The sequence below is a fragment of the Mugil cephalus genome, chromosome 5 (genome assembly GCF_022458985.1).
Source record: "Mugil cephalus isolate CIBA_MC_2020 chromosome 5, CIBA_Mcephalus_1.1, whole genome shotgun sequence".
Lineage (NCBI taxonomy): Eukaryota > Metazoa > Chordata > Actinopteri > Mugiliformes > Mugilidae > Mugil > Mugil cephalus.
In genome coordinates this window covers 3,782,521-3,797,313 of record NC_061774.1, presented here as the reverse complement: position 1 = coordinate 3,797,313, position 14,793 = coordinate 3,782,521, and the positions used below count along the sequence as shown (strand labels likewise).

Below are 14,793 nucleotides of genomic sequence, written 5' to 3'. Positions count from 1 at the left end.
ACTAAAGCCCTATCAAAGCATGCACATATGGAATTGAATGTTACTGTGAGACACGAGCGACCGAAACTATAGATTAGAATGACATTCCTTTATGGGCTGAACTTAAATTTTGCAGATTTATTGCACATCATGATCTGTTCGGTTAGAGATGGTTGATGGAAAACAGTGTGAATCAAGCTTTACTTGACAGACAGTCCAAAAGCAAACATTTTCATTTGAACGCCAAGTCCTTTAGGCCAGTGTGTTTATCTAACAGCTTAATTAACAGCTTGAATAACCCTTTGCTGCAAGTCTTCTGTGAGAAATAACACATTTATTTACATCAGACCGCTGTTCCCTTTGTCAGACTGAAGGTGAGAAATTCAGATCTGTGCGTTGGCCAATTATCGCTGCGCACACGACCATAGGTAAGCTTAATGAACAGCTTCTCTGTACAAAAGAGGAGTAGAGAGAGCAGGCTGAGGGAAACCAGGCAGGTGGGCTCAGTGGAAGCTGTGGCTCAGAGGAAATCCACCTCTGCTGTCTTATGCTGAATTTCTGGAACACATGTGAAAACTGGCGCTTATTTAATTGGTGGAATGGGCCATTTCAAGATCTAAAACTGTCTAGGTTAGTCCAAGTTTATGACAGATGTCAAAACTGTATATTTATTATTTTTTAATTTGATGAGGGAGGATTTTAGTTGACAGGTGCAACTGTTGCATGTTGCAGCACAGAGGCAGGAGGTCAGAGTGACCTCCTTTATTACGGCCTTACACGTGCATGTGCAACAGAGGCGAGGCAGAGCAAGGCGACGGGATGCGCAGCTTATCAGCTGACAAGTGCATATCGGACAAAAGAGCAGCAGAGCGGCTGGCGAGCCTCCGCATCATCACCGAGTGAGTTTTCTTTTTCTTTTTTTTCCAAAACAGCCTGCACAGCTGCTTGGAGACAGGAAACGTATTTACTGTGTGTTACGTCCTGAACGGGGACAACTGCATTGTTGGGAGTACATTGGCTGAGCGGAGCCGCCGGGAGGACTGAGAAGATTTGTGAACAGAGACACGTTTCACACGGAGCTGGCAGCTGAAGCTCACCGCTTCAAGACGCCACAGCGCAGCAAGTCTGCTTCTTTTTTTTTTTTTTTGCTGTTGCTGTTCCCGAGCCGTGCGGGTCAGCGCGTAATCGAGCCAAGAGGTTTTCTGTGCAGCGGCGAAAGAAGCGTCTGTGAAGAATTAACACTGTGCCAAATTGGACACGCGGTTATTGTGTGAGAAAAGGCACCGCTACGCGCTCTGCCCACTGCTGCTGCCTGCAAGTTTGGACTAAAGCGCACCGCTGGAAGTTTATGTGCCGCTGCCTCGGACGAGATAGCAGGTCAGTGTGGCGCTAGACGTGTTTCCATTTTTTTTTTCTCAGTTGCTCTAAATATAAGCGCTCCGCGTAATTTAAATTAACGACAGAATCGGTGGCCCCTGCTCGGTAATGATGTATAATGTGGTCTGTGCGCTCTATTGCAAGATCCCGGCTCCTTTGACAACATGATTAGCCGAAATCTACCGGGCTCTCTAAGCCCCTTCTCCCACACGTTGGAAAAAAAAAAAAAAGAATTAGATGATGCATACCCTGTGGATTCTTATCACATTTTGCTTTAATGAGTGCAACTGCAAGGTGCAGTGTGCATATCTGAACACACATTTAGGAAATGCCTGTAACCCAAAGTTTAATAATCGAAAAGATGCAGTTTGCAAATATCACCTACTGTCATGAGCTACAATAATCATTTTTTAGGGATCTTTGCAAATGTGCTTTTAGGCAGGGAGGGAAATTAGAAAATATTTAGTTATGGCTTTTTTTTCTTTTTCTTTTTGCCCAGTTGTGATAGTATGAACCTAATCTTAGTAATCTGTATCTCCTTTCACCTCAATGTCCTCCTCAGGACCCCTGACCAAGACCTGACACAGTGGTGTGGCACGGCTCCAAAAAGTGAATTTATCTGTACATAAAATGCTATAATAAAAGCCTGAAAGCTGCACATGTGGTGTAAATCTCCCAGAGAGATAACCCTGTACATCCACCAATAATTCAAGTGTCACATACACTAAACTGTACCAAATGTGTGGTTTGAGCCTCAGGAGGTGGAGAAACTTCATCAGAGCCTCTTATTGATTTGGACAGTGGCCTCTAGGAAGGTTGCGTATTGCACAGCTTTTCAAAGCTTCTTGGGTCACACATGTGTCGACAGGAGCCACGACTATTTGGGGCTGTGTTTTCCTGTATTCGAGAGGAACGCGTTGTTGCTCGACAGCCAAAAGATGGATCTACAATTTTGTAATCTGATTGTATTATTTTAAACGAGCATTACTCCAGGAGTATGAGGAAGTGCTGTTAATTAAACGAAACCGCTTAGACATCAGCTGGTTTATTTCTTCCTTTCATGTCTCTCAGCGATGTAACACAGTGACTTGTCTCAGTGCTTGGCTTGAGCCGGAGAGAAGCGCTGATCTGATTTCACTGTGGCATGGATCAGGCTAAATGCAATCTGCAAACACATGCATCTGAGTCCAAGTGTATCTGTCCAGCTAAATTTATTTATGGCTATTGTCCTGAGTGCTATTGAGGAACTGCAGCAGTTGAGGCCATTTTCTATTTCATATTCCATCTTTGACAAGCACCAGGTTCGTAAAGTAATGCAGATCGTCACCACTTCAGCCTTCGGTGTTGAATTATGCCCTTTAGAAAGCTTGCTGTGTCCCTCCTGCAAATCACAACATGAAAACAATGGCACTGATAGATATAAGGTGGCAGGTGGGTTGTGAAAAATAGTTTCGAAGTGATCGATATTTTCATAATCTTTAACCTTTCGGCTGTGCCATGGGCCACGTAAGAGCAAGCAGCGGCTTCAAATTACCAGGAAAACAGTCCGTCCTTCTTGTGCCAGGCTGTAAATGCATTACAGTGACACTTATTGGGTGATATTGAACATGTGGTTTTGTAGCAGGGCACCGGAACATGACTATAGCTTGCATTATCTTTTCTTTCTTTTCTTTCCTTTTTCTTTTTCCACGTCTGATGATAATTGAATTGGACTTTCCCGAATAAGCTATAACAATCTCTGCGACTAATGTTCTGGTGACTGTCACAGCGTCCTGATAAATGAAGTGTGTTGTGTTTACACTTCTCAGAAACGCACGGCTCCGCGGAGAAAAGCAATAAGCCGCTGTAGCCGTCCAAGGTGGAGTGTGCCATTATGTGGCCGATGATTACACATGTAGCACTGAGATCTTTAGGATTGCTGCTGTGACCCCTTGTTCAGGCTTTAGCCTAATGCCTCGGCATTAAACGTCACCGCCTTTTAAGTCCACTAATCAAAGCAGGTGACCACATTTTCTGATGCAGAGAGTGTAGGAAATTGTCGAGGTAATCTTGTTTATTTTTTCTTTTTAACCACGCTTGGGGCATAAAATCATCTAATTAATTCAGAAATATTAGAAGAGCTGTGTACACAACACAGCCACGCCATGTTCCTATCCTTAAGTAATTTCCCCTTTCATTATTCCTGGGGAGAATTTAATATTCTGTGTGATGAGATCTGCCTCCTTTAGGGATAATGCTAGCTTGAATGCTGGCCCTAAACAGTTTTATAGATTGTTAAGGAGCAATCAAGATGACTCGTCTCCGTCTGTAAAAAATTACTCCTCCAAGATCTGAGATATATAGGGAGAGTCGATGCACAGCCCTGCACCTATAATATCGCACCTTATTACTTGTGGATGCTGAAAGTGGCTCAGAGGATGACCTTAGGAATTATATCGTTTGATATGGCAAACAGCATCAGAGCAAACATGTGAAGGTTAATGCAGCCTGACAAACTAGCCACAGTTCCCTGGGCTCGACGGATCGCCTCCATGTCATATTTACTTTACATAATTCGCTGCCCTCTAATCTGTAACTATTAACACGCCGCCCGCCTGGCTGTTGTCTGCCGCACTCTCTTTCACCTGTTTTCTTTCTATGTACATTTTCCCTTCGCTCCCACGAGAGCAGCCAGACATCATGATAAATAGTTTGCGTGGAAGCAAATCGTGCCACGTTGCGTTCTTTCTGCCTTTACAGATGTAAAAAAAAAAAAAGAAAAAAAAAGAAACGAGCTTTTGCAACGGCGAGGCCACCATCAGCGGACAGCTTTGCATATTTGCTTTAATGACCCGAAGTCAGAGGATTACTTGGGTTTAGCACAGTGATGTGACACCTACAGCAAAGTTTACCCTATTTAAAATTTAAAAAATAATAAATAAATAAATAAAATGAAAAAAGTTGCTTGAGTTTCATGCAAGTTGCCAAATTATTGCTGAAAGTCACCCTAGGATTTGGGAGGGAGTGGATTGCATGCTCTTGAAATGTGCTTAGAGTAGGGATATTTAGTGACAGCACTTGATGCATTACCACTGTGGTCCTTAACTACATTGTATGCTGTACCAGGAAAAAAAAAAGCCATAAAAAAGGTGGTATAAATGTGAGCTGTTTTAGGACTATATATGCTTCATGCAAAATTGCTTTATGTAACAGATTTGTTTTTTTTTTTCTTCTCCCCAGTTCATAAATGTTTAATCAAATTAAAATATGGATGTCTGCAAGTGCTTGAAATAGCGAAGGATATAAATGGATTTTTTTTTATTAAGCTAAAGATTTTACTTAGTCTTAACTGTCTGCTCGGTATAATGTGAAACGTGCCATTTTATTGTGATTGGAAAAGAGACAGGAAGGTTCTCAAGGGAATAGCTGTTGTGCCTGTCTCGTGTTTTTTTTTTCTTGTTTTTTTTTTTTTTGTAGAATGACCTAATGTTTTGTGCATAACATAAACTAACTCTGCATCTCACCACGCGCATAATGTGCGCACGCATCGGAGCTGTTGATTATGTGCGTAGGTGTCTCAGCAGACAAAACGGCCGAGATGGTAATTGTCGGTGTGGACGAAGAAGCCGTCTCCCGTCCGCGTCGGTTAAAATCGAGAAAGGCGAATATCCGAGCATGACAGCTCTTGGTTTTGTTTTGAGCTCTCTGCCCGAAGAAGGCTGAGATGAAAGCCACCTGCGATTAGCCACAGGATGCTGTCCTGCTGGTCCAGCTCTGGGAGCAGCACCACTTCACGCGGTTGTAACCTACAGATTAACATTTATGGCTCAGCATGCTCGGCTGGACTTTCTGGGTCAAGACCAAGTGGCAACATTGAGGAGTGGGCTTGACTTTGTAACAGTACAACTCTCCCTTCATGCTCCGTGCTGAGCATGGTGGGGAGAGCCGAACAGAAACACGCTTAGCTGTGTCACAGGGAGAATAAAATAGAAATGTGTTGTGCGCCTTGCTTGTGAAAATTGCCGTGAGTGAATACCTGTGCCGTTCCTCGTAAAATGAAGACATTATATTCAAAGGTGCTGAATGTGAAAACAGGAATTGTTACATATTTACAGGTTTTTGTATGGCAAATGGACACTGGACACCGTGTATTGTCTGACTCGTATTAAAATGTTGATAGAACATTATTTTTTTTTTTTATTTGAGAACACGTTCACAGTTCTCAAAGTTGCCAAAAATCTGAGGACAAATTTCCCTTGCCATTTTGCGCTACGTGCACAAAGCAATATTAGGCCTGGAGGAGGCTTCCTAGAATAGCTTCGACCTGCCAAGGGCCTCAGGTCTGGTCTTTTGTGGCCCCTGGACAGCCCAGTGGGAAGTTGGGCGTCAGCTATGCTTGTCGATGGAGCCGCTTGATGGCCTCAATAATTCAGTTGACGCGACCTCTGTGATGCTGAAAGCCTCTGGTCTGGCGGGTGACGAAGAGCGATGATGGGGACAAGGCGGAGGCGCTGGTTCATGTGGGAACCCAGCCAGTAACACATTCTGGCTTTTTTTTTTTTTTTTTTTTTTATAGTCAGCAGGGTGAAGTAGAAGAAGAAGAAAATATTGAATATCAGACCATTGAAGAGTGTAAAACCGGTGCCTCAGAGTCAGTGTAATGGTATACAGGTCAGCAGTCTTTGACTTCCAACGGAGCCGTGTATTCAGAAGTCAGCCTTAGCCAATCGCTACGGGCCAGACTTTTCAAATTTCACCCCTGGAAGTAGAGAAACCAATGCAATGTGGTGAATTTTTAGATTGATGTTTCTTTTATAAGGCCTGCAGTCTCTCAGTATTCTGAAAGTGTGCCATTATGACCTACATATGCCTTAATACGCTGACAACTAGAGAATAAAACCCTCCACTCTTTTTATGTATTGTGTGGAACCAAAGACCTTATTGAGAAACACTCTCAGTAGATTAATGTAAGTAAACTGTAACATTTCAGTGTTCTTTTGTTTTCTTTCGACAATTGATACTCTTGGAGTGATTTATTTTGAATAGTTCACGTTGATATGTAACAGTCAAATCTCTGTTTGCTCAGATTTGGTATTTTCCAGCAGTCGCATGCAGCAGCACCGGAGTGTTGCATTCCCATTGCAGTATATTCACCACTGAAGCTTCCCCCTCATACTCTTCAGTCGTCTGCCACTATTATATGATTGCTGTGTATATTCCATCTCCCCCTGCACATTCTGAGAGAGGGAGGGTTAGTTTGTTGTACAATCATGTGAGATGCATTTGAATGACACCCAATGTCAGCACTTTAGAATACCTCTCTGCATTTGAATTTGAATTTTATCTGGTAGCCAGGTTTGTATGCTCCCAGCATTTCAAATGTAGCTTGAGTAATGATTTTCAGCCGCTATCTGTGTGCTCTGTTGATGGACTACAGTACTTCTGCAGATATCCAGATTAGACCATCAAGCAAGACTGATATTTGACTGAGTGCTGGTAATTAAAAAGGCACCGGCGTCTAAATAAATATGATGTCTACAATAATTCTTTTATTTCCCAGCATCAGTCAAGGTCTCCGACACAGTTTCTTTTGTTTACCAGATATCTTGTGGACCGATATGGTTTGAATTTTCTCCTTTCAATCACCCTCTGAGGCATTGTGATTGCTCCGTCACTTCATTACAATGCAGCTGCGGTATCACTACAATTTAATTTATTTCTGTAACAACGGCTCCATCATGGATTTGTCTGTAAACTGCCACAGGTCTGTGGAGTTGAATTTGTTTTGCACGGCGTGGAGTCAATTCATCGTGAGTAAGCATTAGATGACAACTGTCTCAATTAAGTGAATGCACACGAACATCATTACTTCCATAGATCCCCAGTTTGAAATAACACGGCGGTGATGCCAAATTGAGAGAAGAGCAAACACCGTCCTATTGAATTAAGCCTGCCTGGTGTAATTGGGTGTGTGATATGGAAGGGAGCACCTATTTTGATAAGAGCTGGGCTCGGTTTTGTAGCCTCGGATACAGATAAACTCTGTAGCCTGTGTGTATGAATTCACTGAATAACCTGTCATTACCATTTGAGATACAGGCGAATACTGCAGAAGAAACGTGATAAAGTCCTTTTTTATATTCCAATTTTCCACACCTAGCAATTATGTTTAACCAGAAAAAAAAAAAAAAAAAAAAATTGCCTGCGCTTGCGATTTTCCCAATAAAGATTCAATGAATATATAACTCACACAGTCACTGGTGAAGGGTTATTTAGGGGATTTGTAAACATCCATGCTCAGCTTGTTATGTAGTATCCTGGGACTGGGGGCATGTGTTTTTTTATGTTATTCAATTCAAAGATTTATTAACAAAAAGGAAAAAAAAAAAAGAAGAAGCAAACAATAAAATAGTTGGGGTTAGATAGTGACCACTAAGATTTACCACAGACAAATATGGACATAAGACACTCGGCTTTTTTCTTTTCCCATTATTAGTTTTTGATAGTCGCAGTAGCTTTGTTTGTCTGTGTAATGTACTGCAGCTATGGCAAATGAAGCTCCTAGCTCCTTGTGCATGGAATATCTGAAGTGGCTGTATCAGAAATTTGCATCACTTTACCATATTCCATCTGCATCATTCTCTAAGACAAGGGGATGAGCACAGAGCGAGATTTCATCATCTTTCCATAGAGTCTCACTGAGTGTAACAAGCGCATTCGTCACCACAAGTATGCTAAGGATATAGCTGCCTCTAAAATTTAATTGCCGGTAAACGCTGTCGTCATTTTATTTGCTATTTTTCCCCTCTCTTCCTCACTTTCTTTCTTTTAGTCTGGCTCTAAAGAAATGTAATGTTGGATATGCCAAGGTGTCACGGAAAGTTGGCGCCATTTTATCAGGTGCCCCCCAAAATTCACATGTAGGAGGTTCGGCTAATCAAGTGAATTGATATTCTTGATTATGATGTGTGTATTTTTGGGTAATAGCTCCACACTTCACGTTGCAGTGAGGGATTTAGGCATTGAGCCTCAAAAAGAAAGAACACAATCTGGTTCAGATGGCATCCAGAATTCACAGAGTCTGGGCATCGTGCTGCAGACAAACATTTCTGTGTCTCCAAAATCACTGGTGTCAGGGGGAAACAGGCAGCATCTGATGGAACACTGCCCTGGTTCTCCCTCTCCCCTTCTCCAAGTGCCGGGAGGCACAAAAAAAAAAGAACTGAAGAGAAACTGAAAGAGGAGTGAGAGAGAGAGAGGAGCGTCATGGAGGAAAGGGAGAGAGTCTCGACAAGATGAATTATGCAAAGCTGTCAGAGGCGGCTATTGTTGGAGGTGCTGGCTGTGTTAAAGGGAGCCAGCCCTGATCTCCACAAGCTCCATCAACTACTCTCACCGCTCCCCATGGCTGAGAGCCGTCTGATCTGTGCTCCGGCAAATGGCCAACATCAAGATGAGGGAGGGGTGGGGTAAGGAGGGACTGGCCAGCCCGCTTGGTGACAGGTGAATTGTCTTGGAGGGATACACCGGCAACGACAAGTACGCTCTTTATTACCATTATTTACGGAGGTCACCAACAGGGAGATCTGAGCTGATATGTACAGCCATTCTGTGGGAATATAATTACTGAACAAAGGCTTATAGTGAATAGTTGCCTTTTCAGCATTCTGGTAGGCAGGGGCTTGTTTTTCAGATTGCATTGTGTGCTGAAGTCAGAAGTGAGTGCTGGCTCACTTGTAAGCAGGTGTATTTGTTCATTAATGCAAATTTGCATAGAACTTCTTATCATGTCCAAGACATCTTAGACCTAGACATCATCATTTGTTTTTCAAAATGTATCCTTTAATCAGCATCATCCTGAAGCCTGTTGAGAAGGTGCAGCAAGCAAACGGTTGGTCAGCAAATTACTTTTAAGAAAAAAATGAGCGGAAGAGGTGTTGGACCTCTACCCAGACGGTGTCGCTGTTGTTTCTATTGAGTTGATTAGAGATACCGAAGCCATTTTCATCATGAGGTCCTGTGCTTTGATGTACACATATCTAAATAATGACCCAAAGGGAACTTACGCAAGTATAGTACGTGCCCCGGATATTTAAAATTTTTTCTTTAGCTTGTCTCTCTTTTCTTTCTATGGCACCTTGTTAGTAGACCAACCAGTATTGGTTCCACCATTGCCTGACAGTATTGCGGCATAGTTATAGTGTTACAGCCAACCCCGCATGATGATTTGATGGATGAGCTATGCAGAGTGTACGCGTGCGGGGACCAGGCCTCCAGGCTGCTGTGTCTCTGGGAGCTGGGTGGAAGTGTTCATCGTAAAGAGTGTGTAATCAAAATCAGAATTGGAGACATGGCAGAAAGGGCAGCGGTCCATGCTATTCTAAAAATAAGGCCTTTTTAAAGCAGTTTTTTTTTTTTTGGGGGGGGGGCTTTTGTGCATCTATTTAATAGTTGAGAAAGACGGTAATAAGGGTAAGAGAAAGAGATGGGGCAACCAGCTTTAGCCTTCTTTGCATTTGCACTTGCACTGCCTCCCTATCGCATCTTGTGGTGCAAAGTTCTCCTCCTCCCAGACTACAGGACATGATGGCCTGGTGCTAGCTCGTTAACACGCTTCCTCACATTCTGTAAACAAGTACAATTTATAATGTCGTGAGCTGTTCTTTTTAATTTTTAAAAAGGATCCAATTTGTGTCCTCGAAGGCCCCATAGCCACATTTTCTCGGTCACACTATGAATATTGGTTTCCTACGTGAACACAATATTTTCTGATAAGTAAGACCTGTTTTTGATGTTTTGTATTTTTGTATTTTTTTTTAAAACGTATTATTTTTTGGTTGTAGGTAAGGTGTCTTTTTTTTTTTTTTGCACCAGTCAAAATAAAATTTAGCAACACTTGAGTAGGAGTTCAGTGACAGTTACTGGTTTGGTTGCTGTCAATCAAATCTGATTAAACCAGCACAGCACAGTCCTGGTGAGGCAGACTAACAGGACCTCGAAACAGGAGTGTCACAAAATTATTCCTAAAGATATATACATATATATATATATGTATGTATGTATGTATGTATATATATATATATATTATTTCTTAGACGGTCAAAAGCATCTTTTAATTTATTTATTTATTCTTTCATTTGGTAAATGCTCACACTGAATGAACTAGAACCACACATCAAGTGGACTTTGTCCTTGAGGAATGTCACCACTTAATTTTCTGTCGATACTCTGCTCAGTTGATTCATTCATTAATGGTTTCAGTGCTAATCGGATGACTAATCGATTCAGTGTTGAAATTAGTAGAAATCTGCTCTCCATTTTAGCAGCCCCTGCTTGAAGCATCAAAAAATATCCATCTGTATTTTTGGTGAAAAATATACTGAACACATTTGCTTATTTAGCGCAGGAACACACTGGTTGGTTGGACATCTTGAAGAAGAGCTAGCTCTCCCTAGGTCATCCCTTCAGAACACCAAGATGGAGGCATAAAACATCCTTCTTTTTGTTTGATGAATAACGTCCTGACATGAAACAAGTGAATCTCGCTTAGACCCCTGAAACCTCTTGAGCTACCCTGAAGAGCCAATTGACTTGGACTCTTTCCTCCACGCCGTATTATACAGATGGTTTATGGTTTATGCTTCGTAGAAGAGCAGAGGTGTAGGACAGTACCAGGCGTCGAGGGGCCGATGCTCAACTGGCATGGGAGCCGTTGGGACGTGCGAGGAGCTGCGCCGCGTAGATCATGAACTGTCTTTTTCCCTGCCTCAGTGGCTCGCGAGAGGACCTCTGTGTGACACTAATTTTGCAGTGTCGACGGTTCCACTGAGTGGTCATGGGTGACTGACTGTCCTGATTCAACTGCGTGATCAAAGGTAAAAGGGAACAGAGAAGTGAGCGATACAGGAAAAGAAAAATTTTCTGTCAGATTCGAAATGAACTCCAAAAAAATTCTCTTCTCACTTAATCAGACACATCTTCACTTCACTGTGCTTTTGTCCCTTCTTACAGATTGGTGTGCACTTGTGTGTAATCTCAGGAGGGTAACTAGAGGGAGATTTTGCATAATCAAAGCAAGACAGACCGGCTTTTATTCTCTGCTGCTGAACGTAGTCTGGTTCGTACTGTATTGTAGTTAAAACCTTTGAAATTTAAGGCCTGCTGAAACACAATGGAACTCCCTTAAGAGCCCCTGTGACCTTTTGCACATAATTTAAACCACCATGAATGTCTTTCCTGTGTCCCGATAGTGGCCCCATGTGCAGCGCCTGTATACAAGCAGGACACTTGGATGAGCTGTGAAAAAGATGGCATCTCTGGGTCCTCCGAGTAATACGGGGATGTTTATAGAGGGACACGGCTGGTCACTCAAGGGCTTATAGCTGATTAGAACACAAATCTAATTCCTCCTATAGTGCAGGCTTGCGGCTCAGTGGGTAGGACTTGTAGCATTAGCCGTTGTTCAGACGGGGAATCTCTTTACAAGTCTATAAAGAAGAAGGGGATCGTAATCAGGGAGGCTTCTGGGCGTGTCCGCTTGAACTCATCCCATGCATTAATCTGCCAATCTGGACGGCTGTGTACAATTTCCTGAAAGTGATGAGCTGAGAGTGAGACGGCCTGTGGCATCGTAAAAACAAGTGCGTGGGGTGTAGTGTTGAGACTTGAGTGTCAGGGTTACGAGAGAGTGTGTCACTGATTGCATCTCAGCCCATCGGGAAAACAGAATGATATCAAGCAACTCTGAGAAAAGAGGAGGGGGAAAATAAGTTTAAGAGGCCTAGAACAGCTCACAATTTTCATTATCCCCGCATCCTGTACACTTTCTTTTTTCTGTTCATTTTTTTTTTTTATTTTGAAAGTCTCTCTCCAGGGCTGGTGCTATCTTGTGGTGCGATACTATGCTATCCTTCCTTCATTGGAAGGTTTTGATGCTTGATGTGAAACGAAGTAGGTCTCATTTGGGGAAAGAAGGAGTCTGATACTCAAGTCTTACAGCTCAGCCAAGAGAGAAATGAAATTGTGGTAGTGGCTTGTGTGACTGCGTGTGTGTGTGTCAGGAGGCAGTGAAAATGGCTGGTAATAAACACTTCTGACACACCACGGCTCCCATCCACATTCCACTCAAGGTTTTTTTTTTTTCTCTCTCTTTTTTTGTGGATTAGTCACATTCTCATCTCCTTGTCCACATTTTAGAGCACAGCAAGGGGGTCTTCTTTGAATTTTCAACAAGTTGAGGATTTTGAAACACTGATATACGTGTGTGTGTGTGTATATATATATGTGTGTGTATACACATATATATGTTTGAGTGCACAAAGCCAACATCCGCCTAAGCCTGCTGCAGTTCATGTACTCGCCTCGTTCGATGCATTCAGAGAGGCTGGGACACAAATCAGGTCATGAACAGTTTATTATATTTAATGCTTTAACTGTCGTGGGTTGGTGAATCAAAAAGCAGGTTTGCATTTTTTAATTTATTTTATTTATTCATTTATTTTTAGGTGTAAAATACAGCACAAGGTCAACTAGTATTACATTTTACCGTCCTAACACTGTGCGTCAGGACAGTTTCGTTACAATGTAAATCCAATAAAAACTGGTCACTGGACGAGGCTCGGTTTTTAAATGTACTCTTTATTTTCGTGGTTTTAGCGTGGAAATAAAATGTTGTTCACTTTATGATATTGGCAGCAAAACGCTCAGTGATTTAAATGGTAAAACCAAACCTGCCTGAATAAATACTAATGTAGGTTAGTAGGATCATATTATCGACTGTTTCACAGTTTGGATGAACTAAATAACCCTTTAATTCTTCCCTCCCAACGCCACTGGCTGATGAAAATTATAAATATGCATTTTACATTAGAAATGTGCTACTCAGCGTCTTATCGCTGCTGTTTTTGTCTCCAGATGTAGGATTCTGCCAAAGGTGCAGATATGTTTCCTCCTCCTTCCCTCCACCTCTGCTAGTATCTCTTGCCACGCAGGTAGTTTTGTTTTCAGGTCCTGTAAGCTCACGATGAATAATTTTCATTGCAGCCACTTTCAACTGGATAAATGGTTCTTGAGAAAAAATAAATGCTGCTTGCCTGTTTTGTGGATTAATCAGAGTAAGAAATACACCGCTCTAGAAACCACATTTGTGCTAGAACCGTTCAGTGCTGTGAGCACTGCAGCTGAGGTCCCTCCGTTAAATCCATTTTAGTGGAGTAGGTACAGCAATGTAGGACAGATATGTGAAAAAACTCAAGCCCTAACTATCTATATGTAGAAGCCAGAGTTTCAACATGTTATTTTATTCACTCTTCCGTCACATTCTGGTAAATTAAAAATTAATACGGTGGGTATTCATTTTTAATATTAGTCATTTCACGTGTTATTATTGCCCCTGTGTGTATCTGAACTAACAAAGATTAAACATGCATTTAATATTTCAGACTTATAATTTCATGGAAGTCACAATTTACATAAAAAAAGCAAAAACTCGTATACATGTTAAAAAGTCACAATCTGGGGTCATGTGTGACCTAATGACACAAAAAAAAAACAACTCGTATCATGAAAAGCCACCAGTATTTATTAATTCATTCATTCATTAATTTATTTATTTGGTAAACTACCCTGGCTTGTTGAGGAAGGAGAATTTTAAAATGAGATACACTGAGGATGAACTTGATTTTGAAGGCTGAGATGGGCGCAGAAGGAAAGAGGGGCTCTTCTGAGAGGGGAAGTTGTCGAGTTCACGGGTGAGGTTTCAAGGGTGGGGAGGCAGCGCTGGGGGTGGGGCGGTGAGAAGGGGATAAGTGTGTGCTTTTGAAGATGAAGCAGATGGATTAGTGTTATCTGAGCCCCTTGCTTCCTTTCCTCATCTCTCTTTTCCAGGTAGAGTGGGCGGCGGGCTGAATGGACTGAAGAAGTGACCGACAGAAGTTGAGACGTGAAGAAGAGGAGGAGGGTTTGGGGGGGAAATCGGTTACAGGACGAGAATCACAGTCGAAGGAGGGAGAGGAGGGGTAGAAAAAAAAAAGGGGGTGAAATAATCCAGTGGTGAGTGTCTCAGGAGAGCGTCGGTGGTGAAGGGGAGGGAGTTGGATAAACAGCATGCAGGCAGCATGGAAAGGGTGAGGGAGCAGCGGCCTTTCTGCTCGCTGTCCAAGAGCCAGAGGGACAGAGAGAGAGACTGTGACAGAGACAAGGATCGGGAGCGCCGATACACCGCCTCCTCGGCCGACCGGGACGAGGGAGCCTGCCGCGTGCCCACTCAGAAGTCCTACAGCTCCAGCGAGACGCTTCAGGCCTTCGACCATGACCCTTCACGAATGCTGTTCGGAGGCAGAGTCAAGGAGATGGTCCACAAGGAAAGTGTGGAGTACGCCAGGCCAGGTTAGCAAGAACAAATGTCTCCTCCGGTTATCCCACTTTATGATTTTTAAATGTCATTAGCTGATGTTCAGA

At 42.6% G+C, this 14,793-nt stretch overlaps 1 protein-coding gene across 7 annotated transcripts in view; it reads left to right on the top strand.

Annotated features, from left to right (window-relative positions):
- Nucleotides 1-14,793, top strand: part of si:dkey-237h12.3 (teneurin-3) — a 152,820-nt gene that overhangs the window by 22,338 nt on the left and 115,689 nt on the right. For 6 of the 7 annotated variants that reach the window (XM_047584951.1, XM_047584950.1, XM_047584949.1 and 3 more), the window contains exons 1-2: nt 803-1,356; nt 14,221-14,721. In XM_047584951.1, coding sequence (XP_047440907.1) covers nt 14,451-14,721 — 271 coding nt within the window. In that variant the 5' untranslated portion in view covers nt 803-1,356; nt 14,221-14,450. Of the gene's footprint in view, nt 1-802; nt 1,357-14,220; nt 14,722-14,793 lie in introns of those variants that run through there. The other variant, XM_047584946.1, reaches the window with a different exon arrangement.